Source organism: Terrapene carolina, unplaced genomic scaffold, assembly GCF_002925995.2.
Source record: "Terrapene carolina triunguis isolate 2854851 unplaced genomic scaffold, T_m_triunguis-2.0 Scaffold110, whole genome shotgun sequence".
In the NCBI taxonomy this organism is placed as follows: domain Eukaryota; kingdom Metazoa; phylum Chordata; order Testudines; family Emydidae; genus Terrapene; species Terrapene triunguis.
In genome coordinates this window covers 2,627,034-2,644,411 of record NW_020664461.1, presented here as the reverse complement: position 1 = coordinate 2,644,411, position 17,378 = coordinate 2,627,034, and the positions used below count along the sequence as shown (strand labels likewise).

The 17,378-nt window shown below is 43.7% G+C and overlaps 1 protein-coding gene across 2 annotated transcripts in view; it reads left to right on the top strand.

Annotated features, from left to right (window-relative positions):
- MAST2 (microtubule associated serine/threonine kinase 2) overlaps positions 1-17,378 on the top strand; it is a 326,453-nt gene that overhangs the window by 222,429 nt on the left and 86,646 nt on the right. For both annotated transcript variants that reach the window (XM_026651972.1, XM_026651974.2), the window contains one exon: positions 11,984-12,059. In XM_026651972.1, the coding sequence (XP_026507757.1) occupies positions 11,984-12,059 (76 nt within the window). The remainder of the gene's footprint in view (positions 1-11,983; positions 12,060-17,378) is intronic.

Here is a 17,378-nt window from a genome sequence, read left to right as displayed (position 1 = left end):
CCTCTCATTCCAAGTGCTACAGTCCTCCATCTTATTCTCCATCAAATCCCTCTGAAGAACTTACCCCTTGAACACTAGCCCGTATCACCCTAATCCCCCATTCTCCCCAAAAGAAATGTAAGACAACGGGGACTGCTAGCTAGCTGAATCTGCATTGTACCAGCAGCAGCTTGGAATTTGGGGCTCTGTATAGGGTTATAAACCTGTCTGGCAGAGGGCATCCAGGAGATGCCACGCAGTTAGAAATAGTGTTATCTCCCATATGACTGTGTGGAGACTGTCAACAAGCTAACTTTTTAAAGGTGGCCACTGTTGCTGTTTAAACATGACCAAATTCAAAAAAGTGTTGCTAGTGAAATAATTTGAATAAAATGTAATGCTTGTTTGAACTTTCTTGTAATATTCCCTCATAGTAACAATAGGAGATACTAGCTAATACTGCTTGGCATGCCAGAGATGGCATTCCTTGAAGTAATTATGTTTCTTTGTGGTATAGATTTTAGAGTTTGTTTCCACTTCACTGTTGCCAAGCCCAAGGGAGATTTCTGGTTTGCTCTAAAACTTTTGGTACAGTGTATTTCTTTTACTAACAGCATCTGTTTTCCTGGCCCTAGCTGTCTCATTTGTGTTTTTGGCAGCTACAGGTTGCGACATCAGTATTGTTTTCGGTCTGTTGTTTGTGGGTAGTTTTAATTACAGTTTCTGTTGTAGCAATTGCAAGTTTTTTAATATTTCATAATGGGAGGGCAGAAGGGGAGTGAGGCTATAGATGCCCTGCGGTCTGTACTGAACATATGTTTAGAGTGCATACCAGTCTCCCTTCCCATTGAAGAGCCTTCTTGATTGGCAGGTGAGCTTTCTCTTTGAATAATAGCAGACCAGCCTTTGCAGCTGCTACAGAGCCCACATGCCTCCTTTTTGGTTCCTTCTATGGAACTTTTCCAAGGACCTAGGAAACCTGAGAAAATAGCCCTCACCTTAGAAGGGAGGAAAATAAGAAGGCACCCTCCAACTATTAGATATTCCTGATCAGACAGGTATCCAAGATGCTACAATTCCAATCCCTGGCCACAGACAAAAGATGAAAAAGGATGTCTACTTTTCTGGAAAAGGTGACCCTGAGAGAGCCTTGTCAGTCTACTCTGAAGAGCTGGTTTTGACCCTGTCCTGGTGGGGAAACTCCAGAGTCTAAAATAACCTTGCCAAGAAGCATGAATAAACTTCAGTAACATTCTGCAAACAACATTCTTGGTCTCTGCTTCCTCACTATAATAATATGTTCTTCAAGTGTTTGTCAACATGGATTTCTCTCTTGGTGCACGTGTGCCCATGTGTGTAAGATTGGATTCTTTTAAATAGGAGTGTTCGTGGGGGCCACACCTGTGTCCCAGCCACCCTCTTGCTTCCCACAGTTGAGGGCATAAGGGGTCGGATGGCTGCAACCCACATTTTGTTCTGCATAGGTTCTTACATTGCGCTCATCGCTATAGTATTGGAACACCTTCTAGTAGTGCAAAAGCACTATGGCTAACACCTTTACCACATGTCTGTGGGTATGTCTACACTACCGCGGTAGTTCGACGGCTGGCAATCGAACTTCCGGGTTCGATTTATCACGTCTGGTCTGGACGCGATAATTCGAACCAGGAAGTGCTCGCCGTCGACTGCGGTACTCCACCTCAGCGAGAGGAGTACCGCGGAGTCGACGGGGGAGCCTGCCTGCCGCGTGTGGACCGCGTCTGAACCGCGGTAAATTCGAACTAAGGTATGTCGACTTCAGCTACGTTATTCACGTAGCTGAAGTTGCGTACCTTAGATCGAATTGGGGTGTTAGTGTAGACCAGGCCTGTGAGAACATCTTTCCTGGTAGCCATCACATCAGCTAGAAGAATAAGGGAGATCTGGATCTTCAGGGTGGGCCCTCCATTAACAGTCTTTCAAAAGGATAGAGTCACTCTTAAACCCAAAGTTTCTGCCCAAGGTAGTCTCCAACTTATATCAATCAGTTAGTTCACCCCCCTGTTTTCTTCTTTATGCTGCATTTTGCCCCGGGTGAAATAATACTCTACATGTTGCATATCGGGAGAGCATTGTCCTTTTTATGTAGTTAGGACCAAGCCATTCAGGTAATGCCCAGGCTGTGGTGTTTGAGAGGAATTTGGGACAACCTGTCTTGTCCCAGAGGCAGTCCAGATGGGTCTCAGACTGTATTATGACTTGTTAAAACTGAGCTAAGAAAGATTCCCCTGGACATATTAGGGCTCATTTCACTAGGGTTCAAGCAACCTCTGCAACCAGTTTGGATAGCATCCCCATATCCGAGAGTTGTGGATCAATAACGTGGAGCTCAATCCACACATTTACCACTCTCGATTCCCCAGTTCAAGGGTACAGGTCAAATGCGAGTTTTGGTAAGGCAGTCCTGCACTCAGTTCAAGTAGGACTTCCCTTGCCCATCTCCAGCTGAATGGGTGACTGCTTGTCAGTCACCAAGAGTGGAATTGGTGAGGATGATTGCTCAAAGAAGAGAGAATGGTTACTTAACCTGCAGCAACTGTGATTCTTCAAGATGTATTGTTCACACCGATTCTGTGACTCACCATACATCCTCTCTAGGCACAGCCCCTTCTTATGGGATTCTTATTGACAAAGGAACTGAGTGCAGATTGTGACTGCCTCACTGCACCTTGCACTCTCAGCTGCGGGAAGCTACCCCAATAGATGCTGCCATTCAAAAGAATCCAATTTTATACACATGGGATGCATGCACACCAAGAACTGAATCTGTGTGGACAGCACATCTCGAAGAACCACAGTTACTGTAAAGTAAGTAACTAACCTTTTCATTATGTTCAGAGTTCCTTACGCTGGATGACAGTGTATCCCCTAACTAACACTCAAGAGGAACTACAAATTGGTAGCAGCTCAGCTGGAAGTAACCATCTGCTTCTCTGTTTCCGGGGCCTCTTATCTTGGATGGGTGACAACAAAAAGAACCCTCCAGAGAGAGCCTAACCACTGCCCAATGATTTTTGACAGAATTAGCACTATTATCTCAGGATTCCCTAAAAGCACAGTCATTGACGGACAGACTATGTTGTGAATTATTTTAATGAAATTCTCCTGTAAAGAATTCAGGATCTTCAGCTTGAATTTTAATAGACCCAAGGCATTTACTACTTGCTGCAGAATCTCAAAGAAAGTACCCTCAAATCCAACTGTTCTGGAAATGTCACAACTCAGAAACTTGCCACAGAGCAGTTCCACTTCCATATGCACTCACTGTTCTTTGTTTTTTGGATTACTCTCCATGCCCAGAATGTTTCTTCAGAAATAGTGGTGGTGATAGCAACAGCTTTACAAAAGGAGTAGCTTAGAGAATATAAGATTTTTCACTGGTAAGAACCGTCCACCTAGGTATTTATACAGTGCTCATTACTCTTAGTCCTCATATTCCTATGTTAGGGTTTAACTGATTCCATTTTAGTTATGGAAGTGTTCCACTAAGAAGGTACAAAAAGATGCCTCTGAAAATGTGAAATGCATATTTTTGTTTGGATTGATTGCTATCTGATTGACAGAGGGCCCCAAACTCAGGTGTAGTTTGACGTCTATATTTGGGGGGGAGGCAACTCCAGTCAGACCAATGGGGTCACGCTTGGGGGTGTCAAATTCTGTGTCTGCCTGAGGTTTTCAGTTGGGGGTGGCAACCCTCCCCGGCCCCCTCCAAACTATGCAGTCCACATAAGTGTAGCCATATCACAGAAAACATGCAGGATTTTTTTTTTTTGGTGGGTGTACACACAATAGAAGACGCTTCTATTCTCTCCACCATCCCATTTCTCCCAGCCCACTCCCAAAATGAAAAGTTGGTCTTCGCTTTCTTGTCATTATGTCAAATTTCCCTACACCGCGTTGTGCCAGAACCATGTGGCATACTGATGTCTAGAAACTAGAGTAACTGAACAGTGGTTTGTCATGGGTAATTACTTCAAGTAATCCTTTCCAGTATGTGTTCATATGTTGCATATCGGATTTAACCTATTAATTAAAAGGATATACTTTGTAACCTCCAAGACTGAATAGTCTGTAGAGAAAAGAAGGAGAAATTACCGGATAATAGGAGTTCTCTAAAGGTAGGTGACTCTTAAGTATTCTTTCTCCCCAAGAAAGTCATTTATCTGTAGACAAAGTCAGATTAATATTAGAGCTCTGTGTGTGTCATAAGTATTTCTCTTAAATATTCTAGGCAATTTGTGGAATGAAGAGGTCAGGCTGTCATGTTTGTTTGATTCATTTTGTAACTGTACATGACAACCATGCCTGTGCACTTACACAGTTTAAAAAGCATATAGTGAATGTCAAAGCATTAAAAAGGACCACTCTCAAATGGCCTTCACTGCACTGAAAACAAACTCTTCCCTAATATCCACTCCATAATCTCACTTGCAAACTTTAAACACCAATAGGCATACAAACAAGCTAGGAAGGTTTCTTAGAAGGATTCATTTTACTAGGTGCCATTCACCACAAAATTAAATTAATCTCAACACCTATACCGTAAGGTTCCTCTTGCTGGGATTTGCCAATGAGATCAGTGTGCATGGAACAGTAAAGCTCTTCCTGAATGGATTGCATTTTAACAGCAGCAAAGAGTCCTGTGGCACCTTATAGACTAACAGACGTATAGGAGCATGAGCTTTCGTGGGTGAATACCCACTTCTTCGGATGCATGTACCCACGAAAGCTCATGCTCCTATACGTCTGTTAGTCTATAAGGTGCCACAGGACTCTTTGCTGCTTTTACAGATCCAGACTAACATGGCTAAGACGGCTACCTCTTTGATACTTGTATTTTAACAGTCCCTGATGCTGGAAAATGCATTTCCTTACATATGAAACAGTGTAAAAGGGGACCACCTGAACGAGTGTTTCCCCATCATTTGAGGATGCAGCACCAAGTTCCGGATGTTCAGAGAAGGGGGTTTCTGTGATCTTTTTCTTTTTTAAAGGGTAAAACAAGGGGAAATGATGGATGCTGTGACTTCCCTGTGATCAGCTTCGGGCTCTGTTTTATTTACAAAGCAAGCAACCACTAAACACTGTTCTAGGAACTTTCATTGGCTGTTTCACCTGAGAGGTGTTCTATACAATACCATGTATTGTTGTAAGTCTGCTTGTCTACCCCTGTGTGAGGGATTCAATCCTATGAATATCATTGCCAGAGAACTCCAACTGCAAATACTGTTAATAGTTTGCTTTTAAAACACTATTTATTTAAAATCTTACTATCAAACTGTATTTTGAGTAGTTAACATACTGCTCCATTTAATCTTCTAGCTCTACACCCTAGTTTGTTAAAGGTCAGATCTCTCTAGTACAGAGATACAGACTAACACGGCTGCTACTCTGAAACTAGTACAGAGAGTATTCCAATAATGATGTACTTCAGAACATTAGCAGTCGCCAATTGTGCATATTTTTGAAAATTCAAATGAGTAGAATGAGGATTCTATTTAAAATGTACTGAAAAACTTGGGCAGAGGAGTCATGACAAGAAACATAATAGTGCATTATTAACAAACATACCAGAAAAATAAAATGCAGAAAATTGTGATAAGACCATATGAGTACAAATAATATAGCAGGACCTATTAGTACCATGTATAATCCTCACCTTTGTAATATTCGACTTCTGTTTAAGGTTTTAAGCAACAAAATGATAGCTACATTATAGTCATTTACTCTATTCCAGGTATCTTCACAGTCCTGTTGCACCTGACCCCTTGAACTCCCACAGAAAGCAAAATCAAACCAAACAACAAAACAGCGAACCTTGCATTAGAAACTACAATCACCCTCCCTCCCCAAAAAATCAAAACAAATGCAAAACCCAGAATACATAACTTGAAGTCGACTATCTGCTTTGAAGATGAAATCTTCATTCTGGAGAAGCCTGTCACAGGTCCATAATTAAGACTGAATTGAATTTGCCCTTAAAGGAGGGATTCATTCTCTTGATTTATATGAAGAATAGAGCAGAGTATTCTTCCCAAAAGTACAGCATTTAGTGAGGTTCCTGAATGAATTTTCTGAGAACTTACAAGTAAATGTGCTTATTAGTTATCCATTTAAAGTTAGTTAATATTTCTTTAAGAAATGTAACACCCTGCATCAACTTTTTTTTGGGTTCCAAATAATCTCAGCTCAAGCATTGTCTATCTACATAAAAATTGGCAGACAGGTCAATCTTGAGTAGAACATATGCAATGGGTAGTCTTTGAAAACAGATTGTTAGGCTCAATGGTAGTTTTTTCCATTATTTTTCCATAGCTGAAAGTTTCTCCTTTAGCAGAAGCTCAAAAAGAATGTTCTCCTTCATACAAATTAATGAAGAATTGCCCTTTGTGAAAATGGTTCCATTCTCATAGTCCCAATGGGACTCAGGCCACAGGCTGCACTCAGTTAGTACAGACCTTTTCAAAATGTCCTCTATTTCTCATTGTTCCCCAAAGGACCAAAGTCACAGGCTGCCTTTAGTCCTGCTGCTGCCTCCGTTCACCTGCTCCTCTCAGTGTCCCTCTCTGCATCCTGACAGAGGAGGGAGTCGTCATCTTCCCTGAGGACAGCTTGATTTCACTCTCATTGGGAACAATGGGAGGCAATGTAAAAATGCTTTTACCAAAAATCGCTTACTTAAATTTCTCTGGAAACGTAGTCATTCTATGTTTTGCATTTATGAGCTGACTTTGAAATGCTTCAATAATTTCTCCTTCCCCCAGGCAGTTAGAGCTCTACTTATCCAAGGCCTTATCCTGACATTCACTTCACTTTCTTGAATACTGCAGGCATCTATTTTCCCATCAAAGGCGGGGATATTTATTCTAGTAACTTTCATTATGCTCATATTAAGTGCCTGACTACTGCACACTTCGCTTGGCGAGAGAAAACCCATATTAGTAGTATTCTGCTAATTCATTGTAGAGTTTACCAACTAAGCTAGTGTCATTTAACAAGGCATTTTAATACTAGTAGGCTGGCTTGGGCTCACATTTATCTTTCCTGTCCTTAAATAATTTAATCATGTGCAGTCAAATTATTTTTCAAACAGGACTATATTAATGTGAACTAGAACCTTTTAGTTCGCGCCTGTAGCGCCCAGAGAGGAGAGTTTGCACTGGTATTCATATCCCATACTACGAACTGCAGGTCAGTGTAGACATAGTCCCAGTTTCCTAATAATGAAACATAGCTGAATTGGAGGCTCATTCCATTTAGCTTTAGCAATCTTTAGTATAATTAAAAACTTATAGTCAAAATAAGTTTGAGTAACTGAACTAATTGAGTAATGAGACTTTTTCAAATTTCAGTATTATCTATGTGGGTGTTTTAACACTTTTCAGTGTGCACAATCTGGTACAGAGATACTGTACCACTAATTCCTTGGTATCCTTTATATGACACATTTCTATCCAGACTCTGGAATTTTAATTAGGTCCCATGTGAGTGATTTCTAGTTTGAAAATGAAAAGCAATTAGTTCTTCTACTCTACTCAAGTCTGGGTGAAGCTTTTAAGAAGCTTCAGGGAGAAGGGGAATTTCTACTTTCCTTTAAAAATTTCCCAGTACTACTGCATCTGCTGTAGTTGAAGAAATTTTAATAAGAGAAGCCTAAGTGTGTTGGTCTCACCCGGCAAAGATGATATAAACCTATTTATTCTGTGAGCAAAGGTATATTCTCCTGTTGCTCAAGGGTTAGAATTGCTACTATTGGATCTGAGACTCCTCACTCTTAGTCTCAAGTGGTGCTTTTACAAAGCGTGACTACTCATTAGCTAAATCAACACACTGTTACAAGAATGTTAATGATATAGGAATGAACCTTTACATGTCCTGGATATGCTCAAGGGAAAGGGAGTGTGGCTGAGTCATCCTTTCAGTTTAGCAATCCCAGAATGCCCTCGTTGGGCCACAGACAGCCACTGCTTCATTAAAGTTGCACCTCCCGTCCACAAACATGACATTCAACATGGAGGCTGAAGGGCCTGAAGACCTCAGAGACTGCAGTCACACTGCATGCTATGCATAACTCATGTATTTTGAGTCCTGTCCGCAAAGCTGGAAAGCAATAACAGCAGTGGCAATGGCCTGCCAAGCTGGGGATCATGAATTCTGAGAAGGTTCCAGGACTCCCACGTGGTTTAATACTAAGCTACACATCAAGTTTTTAGGCCAAATCTAAAATCAATTTCATATCCTCTCTGAATGTTATGAAGCAGTGTGCACAGGGATTGCTGTTCAGACGTTTTAAACCGTTACACTTTCTAATATTTCAGTTGATTTCCTAGATTTTTCAGCTTTCCTACGCTCTTGGTCCACCTGTTGATATGAATTCTCTACTAAACTAAAAGTTCTTGGCAACAAATCTTTTTCAGAGGTCAAAGTCTCTTCAAAAAGTTAATTTTAATTGATGTGCATTAATTAAACCTAAAAATTAAAATAAAATTAGCATATGTCTCATATGAGTAAGAAGAATGGACAATCCTCTAATAATCCACTATAATAAGAGAACAAATGAATTAATGTATATAGTTTTGCATTTATATATTCTACTGCACATAGAAATGTACTCAATCTAGTAAGCATTTTTCATCTCAAATTTTATTTCATGTGCACACCACTTAAATATTATGCCTCTATCAATAAACTGAAGGATAAATAACTTATAAACCCTGTTTTTGTTTTAAAAACTGGTCCCAGCATTAGAATTTTAGAGTAATTTACATTTTAATGTTAACAAAACTTAAGCTTTGGTTTGGTTAGGTATGCAATACCCTCAATTAATGTCAGCTCTATTGTTAAAAACATTGGCTCTGTTTACCAGTACTACGTATCAGAAAAGATCACATTTACATGTGTATTTTGGATTAATATCTTTGATACCACTGAAGAACTTTTGCTCATAATTAAATTTCTAAGCATTTGGAAAAAAGACTTTCCATTTTCCAATTTCTATTTATTTTTAAAAGAATAAAATGTGCAATACTTTAGATATATCGATAGTTGAGTGATTGGCACTCCACCTACCTAAAACCTCCTGCCACCTGACTTCCCTTGCCCCTTTTTATTACACTCTCAAGCATGCAATTAAAAAAAACCCTTATCCCAACCTACCTCTCCAACCATTGTCCAATCTCCCTCCCCCCTGCACGTCTATGCTTCATGAACACGTCTCTAATTCTTCCCTTAAAACTCCATTTTAAGAACATAAGAACGGCCATACTGGGTCAGACAAAGGGTCCATCTAGCTCAGTATCCTGTCTTCCGACAGCAGCCAATGCCAGGTGCCCCAGAGGGTATGAACAGAACAGATAATCATCAAGTGATCCGTCTCCTGTTGCCCATTCCCAGCTTCTGGCAAACAGAGTCTAGGGACACCATCCCTGCCCTCCTGGCTAATAGCCATTGATGGACCTATCCTCTGTGAATTTATCTAGTTCTTTTTTAAGTTTGTTCTACAGTTTTTGTACAGCTGTTTTGGTTAGATATGTGATTTTTTTTTACTGAAGTAGTTATGCAACGCTTAGTGTAAATGCTGTTTATTACTGTTTATTACAGTTTATTACTGGCATAAAGGCACCGTATGTTGATATAGCTTATTTCCCTTCCCATATAAGCACCTTTATAGCAGTACAACTGTTCCACACTAGAGAGTTGTACCACTTTAACTAAACTGGTATATGCTTGATGTTGCTGGCATTGTAAGTTTCATTGTTTTAGGTCAGCATCAATCCTGCTTGGTATCACCCTCAACCAAGACAAAGAAGGTTCATGTTCCTTGTTAATATAGGAGAATGGCTTGTAGAAGCATATATAAAGAGAAGAATCTTTGATGTCCATTATCTCACCATGCCCATCAAAGTAGAACTCTCATTCCTTGGCTACTATTGAAAACCAGCCACCATGGGAGCACCTAGCAAACTCAACAGTGGATGCAGCCACATATGCCTGAATGCACAAATGCACCACAAAACCAATTCTATACCTGCTACACACAGATGATATTTGCATCCTCTGGACAGACGATTTAAGTCCCTCGTAGACTTCCACCACAACTTCAACAATCATCACCCGTCCATTAAATGTTCTCTGGAACACTCCCACACCAGCATCAAATTCATGGACAATATGATCGGCTTCAACAATGGAACCCTACAGACAACAATATACAAGAAACCTATGGATCACCACGTCTACCTTCAGTAACCACCCCAAACACACCAAGAAATCTGTTATCTACGTTCAGGCACTCAGATACCATAGAATATGCTCTGAGGAGAAAGTCCAGGTTATACACCTTAAGACATTTGAAACTGCCTTCACCACAAGACAAGGACACTCCACCAGAGAAGATGATTGCATCATGAAACAGACCACCCAATGCCCCGGGAGAACCTGCTTCAATACAGAAATAAAATCATAGAATCATAGAAGATTAGGGTTGGAAGAGACCTCAGGAGGTCATCTAGTCCAATCCCCTACTCAAAGCAGGACCAATCCCCAACTAAATCATCCCAGCCAGAGCTTTGTCAAACCGGGCCATAAAAACCTCTAAGGATGGAGATTCCACCACCTCCCTAGGTAACCCATTCCAGTGCTTCACCACTCTCCTAGTGAAATAGTGTTTCCTAATATCCAACCTAGACCTCCCCCACTGCAACTTGAGACCATTGCTTCTTGTTCTGTCATCTGCCACCACTGAGAACAGCCGAGCTCCATCCTCTTTGGAACCCCCCCTTCAGGTAGTTGAAGTCTACTATCCAATCCCCCCTCACTCTTCTCTTCTGCAGTCTAAATAAGCCCAGTTCCCTCAGCCTCTCCTCGTAAGTCATGTGCCCCAGTCCCCTAATAATTTCCGTTGCCCTCCGCTGGACTCTCTCCAATTTGTCCACATCCTTTCTATTGTGGGGGACCCAAAACTGGACGCCTCACCAGTGTCGGATGAAGGGGAATAATCACTTCCCTCAATCTGCTGGCAATGCTCCTACTAATACAGCCCAATGTGCCATTGGCCTTCTTGGCAACAAGGGCACACTGCTGACTCCTATCCAGCTTCTTGTCCACTGTAATCCCCAGGTCCTTTTCTGCAGAACTGCTGCTTAGCCAGTCGGTCCCCAGCCTGTAGCAGTGCATGGGATTCTTCCTTCCTAAGTGCAGGACTCTGCACTTGTCCTTGTTGAATCTCATCAGATTTCTTTTGGCCCAATCCTCCAATTTGTCTAGGTCACTCTGGACCCTATCCCTACCCTCCAGCGTATCTACCTCTCCCCCAAGCCTAGTGTCATCTGCGAACTTGCTGAGGGTGCAATCCATCCCATCATCCAGATCATTAAGAAGATGTTGAACAAAACCAGCCCCAGGACTGACTTCTGGGACACTCCGCTTGATACTGGCTGCCCAACTAGACATCGAGTGCAATCTGCACCAATGCATCTCACAGTGGGAGGACAGAAGTACTTCCTTAAAAATCCTCCTTAATCTTGAGTAGAATGTAATCAGCTTCATTTCTAATTATCGTTTCTCATTGTGAAATATTGGGTTAACTCATACAGAAGAATCATTAAAAAAATCCAAGAACAAATATATTGTATATAGTTGTTGCATTGTGTGCTACTTAGTTTTTGTTGGCAATTTAAACTGGAAAATCCACATCTTAACTTACATTCTAAAAAGTAAGGAAAAACATTAATTTCATGGTAGAGAGAAAAAATCAACTTTCCATTTTTTTTCACAGTCAAAAAAATATTTAACAAGCTATTGCTCAAGCTATTAAAAGGTTCAACGATCTTGGTTATTTGTAACTATAGATCTTAAATCAAAACTGTTCATGTAGCATGCCAACTCACTCATCAAATATTGTGACAAGAAAGTTATTTGTTATGAATGTAACACAAATGTAAATGTTCCCCACTTTCTCAAACAGGCAGCAGTCCTTTGGACAGTCCCAGGAATTTCTCTCCCAACGCACCTGCTCATTTTTCCTTTGTTCCTGCCCGTAGGTAAGTTAGCACATTTTGTTTCTTATGACTGGCATGTGAAAGCCACCTGAGTGTACTGCGTATTTTCTACTTTGGAAAGTAGTTACCATTTAGAGGTTTTTAGGTTCTGTTTCATATTCAGATTAGACTGTGATTTTAGAGTCTAGAAATGTCTTCAACATTCCTGTGTTTTCTCTACAGGTACTGACAACATTCCTGTGTTTTCTCCTGTTGTCACTCCATTGTTCTTATTTATTGTTTTTTATTTAGATTGCAGTTGCACATTTTGGGTGCTACTGCAAGGTGCTCTCCAAACATGGGAGATGATTCAGAGTCTCTGCATGAGGGACATGCAGTCTAAAAAAGTCAGAGACAGAAGGGTTGGGATAAAACAAGGTGATAAGGGTGATGATAGACACACAGTTTATTAGTCACATTTCCATGGCACTCTTTCAGGTCCCACTTCCTAATCAGTAGATGAAGTGTGTTTTAAGGGATCCTGAACGTCTCCTTTTTAAAGAAACTTATTTGTTCATGCAGCCAATCAAATTCTACATATTTGTTCATCAATTCTTGATCTCTTTGCTACCCATGACATTTGAATCTCTTTTTTTGATTATAGTAGTTTAGAATGAAATACTCAGAATTTACCAAATAGATAAATGTCTGCACCATAAGACTGGTTGCAACCTGTCTTTTTCTCTGTCTGTTCCCAGTCTTTGATCATTACAAGAAAACAGTGGCCATTAGCAATATTGCTATAGAAAGGAGAAACAGTTAATAGGTTACATTTAGTATTAATTTAACATTTGCAAAAGGAAAGCGTAGTGTTTCACTAGCATAATACAGAGGGATTGAAATGTGGAGAGGGCAGTTGCCTTGTTGACAAGTTTAGGAAGGGTGTTCCTATGTAGTTGGTGGTGTGGGGAGCCTCACATAACAGCTGCTAGTCACATCATGTAACGTACTTTTGGAAGGAGCTCAGATTCCATGGTGATGGGTGTAGTGTAAGAAACACTAGAAGAGAAGGTGTGAAGACAATTGTGAATGAAACAGATAAATGGGGTATTGAATTTGGCATCCTTAGCAGAATAGAGGGCACAGGATGGGAGTGAGGGAGGCATAACACAAAGAGAGAGAAATTGGATAAGTAGCAAGGAGCAGATAAATGTTGGGCCTTGAAATCAAGGAGAAGACTGAACCTGATGTGGTGTATGTGGGGGAGGGATTCTAAGAGGGTAGTAAGATCAGATTCATGTACGAGGAAGGTGATCCCAGTGGCTGCATTTTGCTTGGACTGAAATAAACCATCTGAGGCCTGGTCTACACTAGGCTTTTATGTCGAATTTAGCGCCGTTATATCGAATTAACCCTGCACCCGTCCACACCACGAAGCCATTTAGTTCGACATAGAGCCCTCCTTAAATCGATTTCTGTAATCCTCCACAACGAGAGGAGTAGCGCTAAATTCGAAATGGCCATATCGAATTAGGCTAGGTGTGGATGGAAATCGACGGTAATAGCTCCGGGAGCTATCCCACAGTGCACCACTCTGTTGACGCTCTGGACAGCAGTCCGAGCTCGGATGCTCTGACCAGCCACACCCCGGGAAAATTTGAATTCCTTTTCCTGTCTGGGCAGTTTGAAGCGCAGTTTCTGTTTGGACACCGTGGCGAGCTCAGCAGCAGTGGCAGCAGTGGCAACGATGCAGAGCTCTCCAGCAGAGATGGCCGTGCAATCCAATAGAAAGAGGGCCCCAGCATGGACGGATCGGGAAGTCTTGGATCTCATCGCTGTGTGGGGAGATGAGTCCGTGCTTTCCGAGCTGCGCTCCAAAAGACGGAATGCAAAGACCTATGAGAAGATCTCTAAAGCCATGGCAGAGAGAGGCTACAGCCGGGATGCAACGCAGTGCCGCGTGAAAATCAAGGAGCTGAGACAAGGCTACCAGAAGACCAAAGAGGCAAACGGACGCTCCGGATCCCAGCCTCACACATCCCGTTTCTACGAGGCACTGCATTCCATCCTAGGTGCGGCCGCCACCACTACCCCACCCCTGACCGTGGACTCTGAGGATGGGATATTGTCCGCGGCCGGTTCCTCAGCGGACGGGGAAGAGGAGGAAGGAGATGAGGAGGACGAGGCAGTAGACAGCGCTTACAACGCTGATTTGCCCGACAGCCAGGAGCTCTTCATCACCCTGACAGAGATCCCCTACCAACCCTCCCCAGCCGTTACCCCAGACACAGATTCAGGGGACGGATCAAGCAGTAAGTGTTTTAAATATCTAAACATTTATTTACAACATAACTGGCGTATTTAAAATATTAACATTAGCTAAAGTGCTTTAAAACATGTAAACATTTATTTGCAACAAAACAGGAAGATTGAAAATATTAACAGTGGGTAAAGTGCTTAAAAACATGTAAACAGGAAAGTCAAACAAAAGGGGAATCAGTGCAAAGTGTATCATGATTACTCCGTCTTTGGGCGCCTCAATATATAGTCCGAACCATTTTAAAAAAATCTCACAATGTCCGCTTCATGATTATAGTGCCCAAAACCCTGCAGTCATTTGTCCCTCCAAGGGCACCTAAGCCAAGAACTGGTCAATGTAACCGGGGATCGAGGCGACATCCTCCGGGGAGAACTCCTCATACACCTCCTGCAGGTGTTTTTCAAGCCTCATCAGCAGGTTCCTGGGCAGGGACAGCTTATTAGGCCCCCCGTGGTAGGACACGTTTCCCTGCCACAACGCCAGCAGGTACTCCGGGATCATGGCCTTGCACAGCAGTGCAGCAAATGGCCCCGGTTTCTGCAGGCTGTCCCGGAGCATCTTCTCCTTCTGGCTCTCGGAGACCTTCAGGAGGGTGATGTCAGGCATGACTCCCTGCTGTGAATTAGGTAGGGGAAAGTTAGTATTGGGACTGCTTGCCCGTCCCTTTACAGAACTGCAACCGCCGGTTTACAGCCACGCGGTTTACAGCCGCGAGGGGCTGGGACAGGGCCAGAGTTCATGCTTGCAGGATTGCTGCCAGCAGAGACTCGCATTGCTTTCTATGTGAAAGGAGGCCAGTGCCACTCTTAAAGTTTTAAGCGGCCACAAGTCTACGGCTTACCATGTTTGCCATCTAGACAAAGTCCGGTGTCCTGCCCTGCTCCTCAGCTCGCCACAGCAAGACCGCAGGCACTGTAGGCGAGGGCCGAAAATTCGACCTTGTCCTCAGTGCGCGTGTGATAGGTGCTCTGCATGGTCTTGTTCACAGAGAAAGACTATGTTCTCTGTTCACAGATACATTGATCTGTCTCAGGAATTCACTCCCTTTTTCCAATTCCCACAGCCACATCTGCCCAGAGGCTAGCGCACATTAGGAGGAGGAAGAAGAGGACACGGGAAGACATGTTTGCTGAGCTAATGGGATGCTCCCGAGCACAGGCAGCCCAGCAGACACAGTGGAGGGAGAACTTGTCCCAAATGCACCGGGCAAACATGGAACGGGAGGAGAGGTGGCGACAGGAGGACAGGCAGGCTACTCAAACGCTGCTTGGACTAATGAGGGAGCAAACGGACACGCTCCGCCGCCTTGTGGATGTTCTGCAGGACCGGAGGCAGGAGGAGAGAGCCCCGCTGCAGTCTCTCTGTAACTGCCCTGCCCCGCCACCAAGTCCCATACCCCCCTCACCCAAAGTCCAAACACGGAGGGGTGGAAGGGGCCGGGAAAAATTTCACTCCACCCCTGCGGACTGCTCTACCACTAGAAGGCTCTCATTCCCCAAAATTTGAAAAGTCCTTTCCTACCCGCCTCACACAAGACCCCGTCCAAGTTTCACCCCCCCCGTTCCATGTGCGGTTGTTAATAAAGAATACGTTTCTGTTCATTTCTGTTTCCATCCTCTTCTTTTGGAGGGGAGTCTGTCTGGAGGGGGGGGAAGGGCCTTGGTCATTGGACAGGACAGTCACCTTTAGCAGGGGGCAGGTGCAGCAGCAGGGCACATATACAGTGCAGTGACTAGTTATCCTGGTCAGTCTGGGAGGTGGTTTTCATGTTCTGTGTGGTGGGGGCGGTGGTGTTGCTCTGTGACTTGGTGGCGGGGGAGGGCAGTTACAGATCTTATGCAGCGGTCCTTACCCTGGATCACAGAGCCGCGCAGCAGGGGATCTGTAACCCTCCTCCCCCTGCAAGACAGTCACATAGCCGACACATACACGCAGTCCCGGCCAGGAGGGCTGGCAGGCTCCGTTGAAACAACCAGTCCACCATCGCGGAGCCTGTCATTCCTGGAGTTTAGAAGCATCATTTGCATCACAACCCTAAACCCGCTCCCCGCCACAGTCTGCGTCCCAGGTTTAAAACATTCCCGTGAAAACAGTAATAAAGACAACGGTGTCCATGAACAAAACAGAACAGATTTTATTTTTTGGGAAGGGGGTGAAGGGGGTATGTAATTGGAGAGGATAGTCGACGGCAACTGGGTAAAGAAACGGGGGCAAGTTCAGCTTCTGTGTCCACAAACTTAAAAGTCAATGGGTACCCTGCTCAGCCTTGAAACTGGCTTTCAAAGCCTCCCGGATGCACAGCGCGTCCCGCTGGGCTCTTCTAATCGCCCGGCTGTCTGGCTGGGCGTAATCAGCAGCCAGGCTATTTGCCTCAACCTCCCACCCCGCCATAAAGGTCTCCCCCTTGCTCTCACACAGATTGTGGAGCACACAGCAAGCTGCAATAACGATGGGGATATTGGTTTCGCTGAGATCACAGCGAGTGAGTAAGCTTCTCCATCTCCCCTTGAGACGGCCAAAAGCACACTCCACCACCATTCTGCACTTGCTCAGCCGGTAGTTGAACAGTTCTTTTTCTGTGTCCAGGGCGCCAGTATAGGGCTTCATGAGCCAGGGCATTAGCGGGTAGGCTGGGTCCCCGAGGATCACTGTAGGCATCTCCACATCCCCAACAGTTATCTTGTGGTCCGGGAAGTAAATACCTTCCTGCAGCCGTCTAAACAGACCAGAGTTCCTGAACACGCGAGCGTCATGAACCTTGCCCGGCCATCCGACGTAGATGTTTGTAAACCGTCCCCGATGGTCCACCAGTGCTTGCAGCACCATTGAAAAGTACCCCTTTCTATTGATGTACTGGCTGGCCTGGTGGCCCGGTCCCAGGATAGGGATGTGAGTCCCATCTATAGCCCCACCGCAGTTTGGGAATCCCATCGCAGCGAAGCCATCTATGATGGCCTGCGCGTTTCCCAGGGTCACTACCTTTGACAGCAGTACCTTGACGATTGCCTTGGCTACTTGCATGACAACAACCCCCACGGTAGATTTGCCCACGCCAAAGTGGT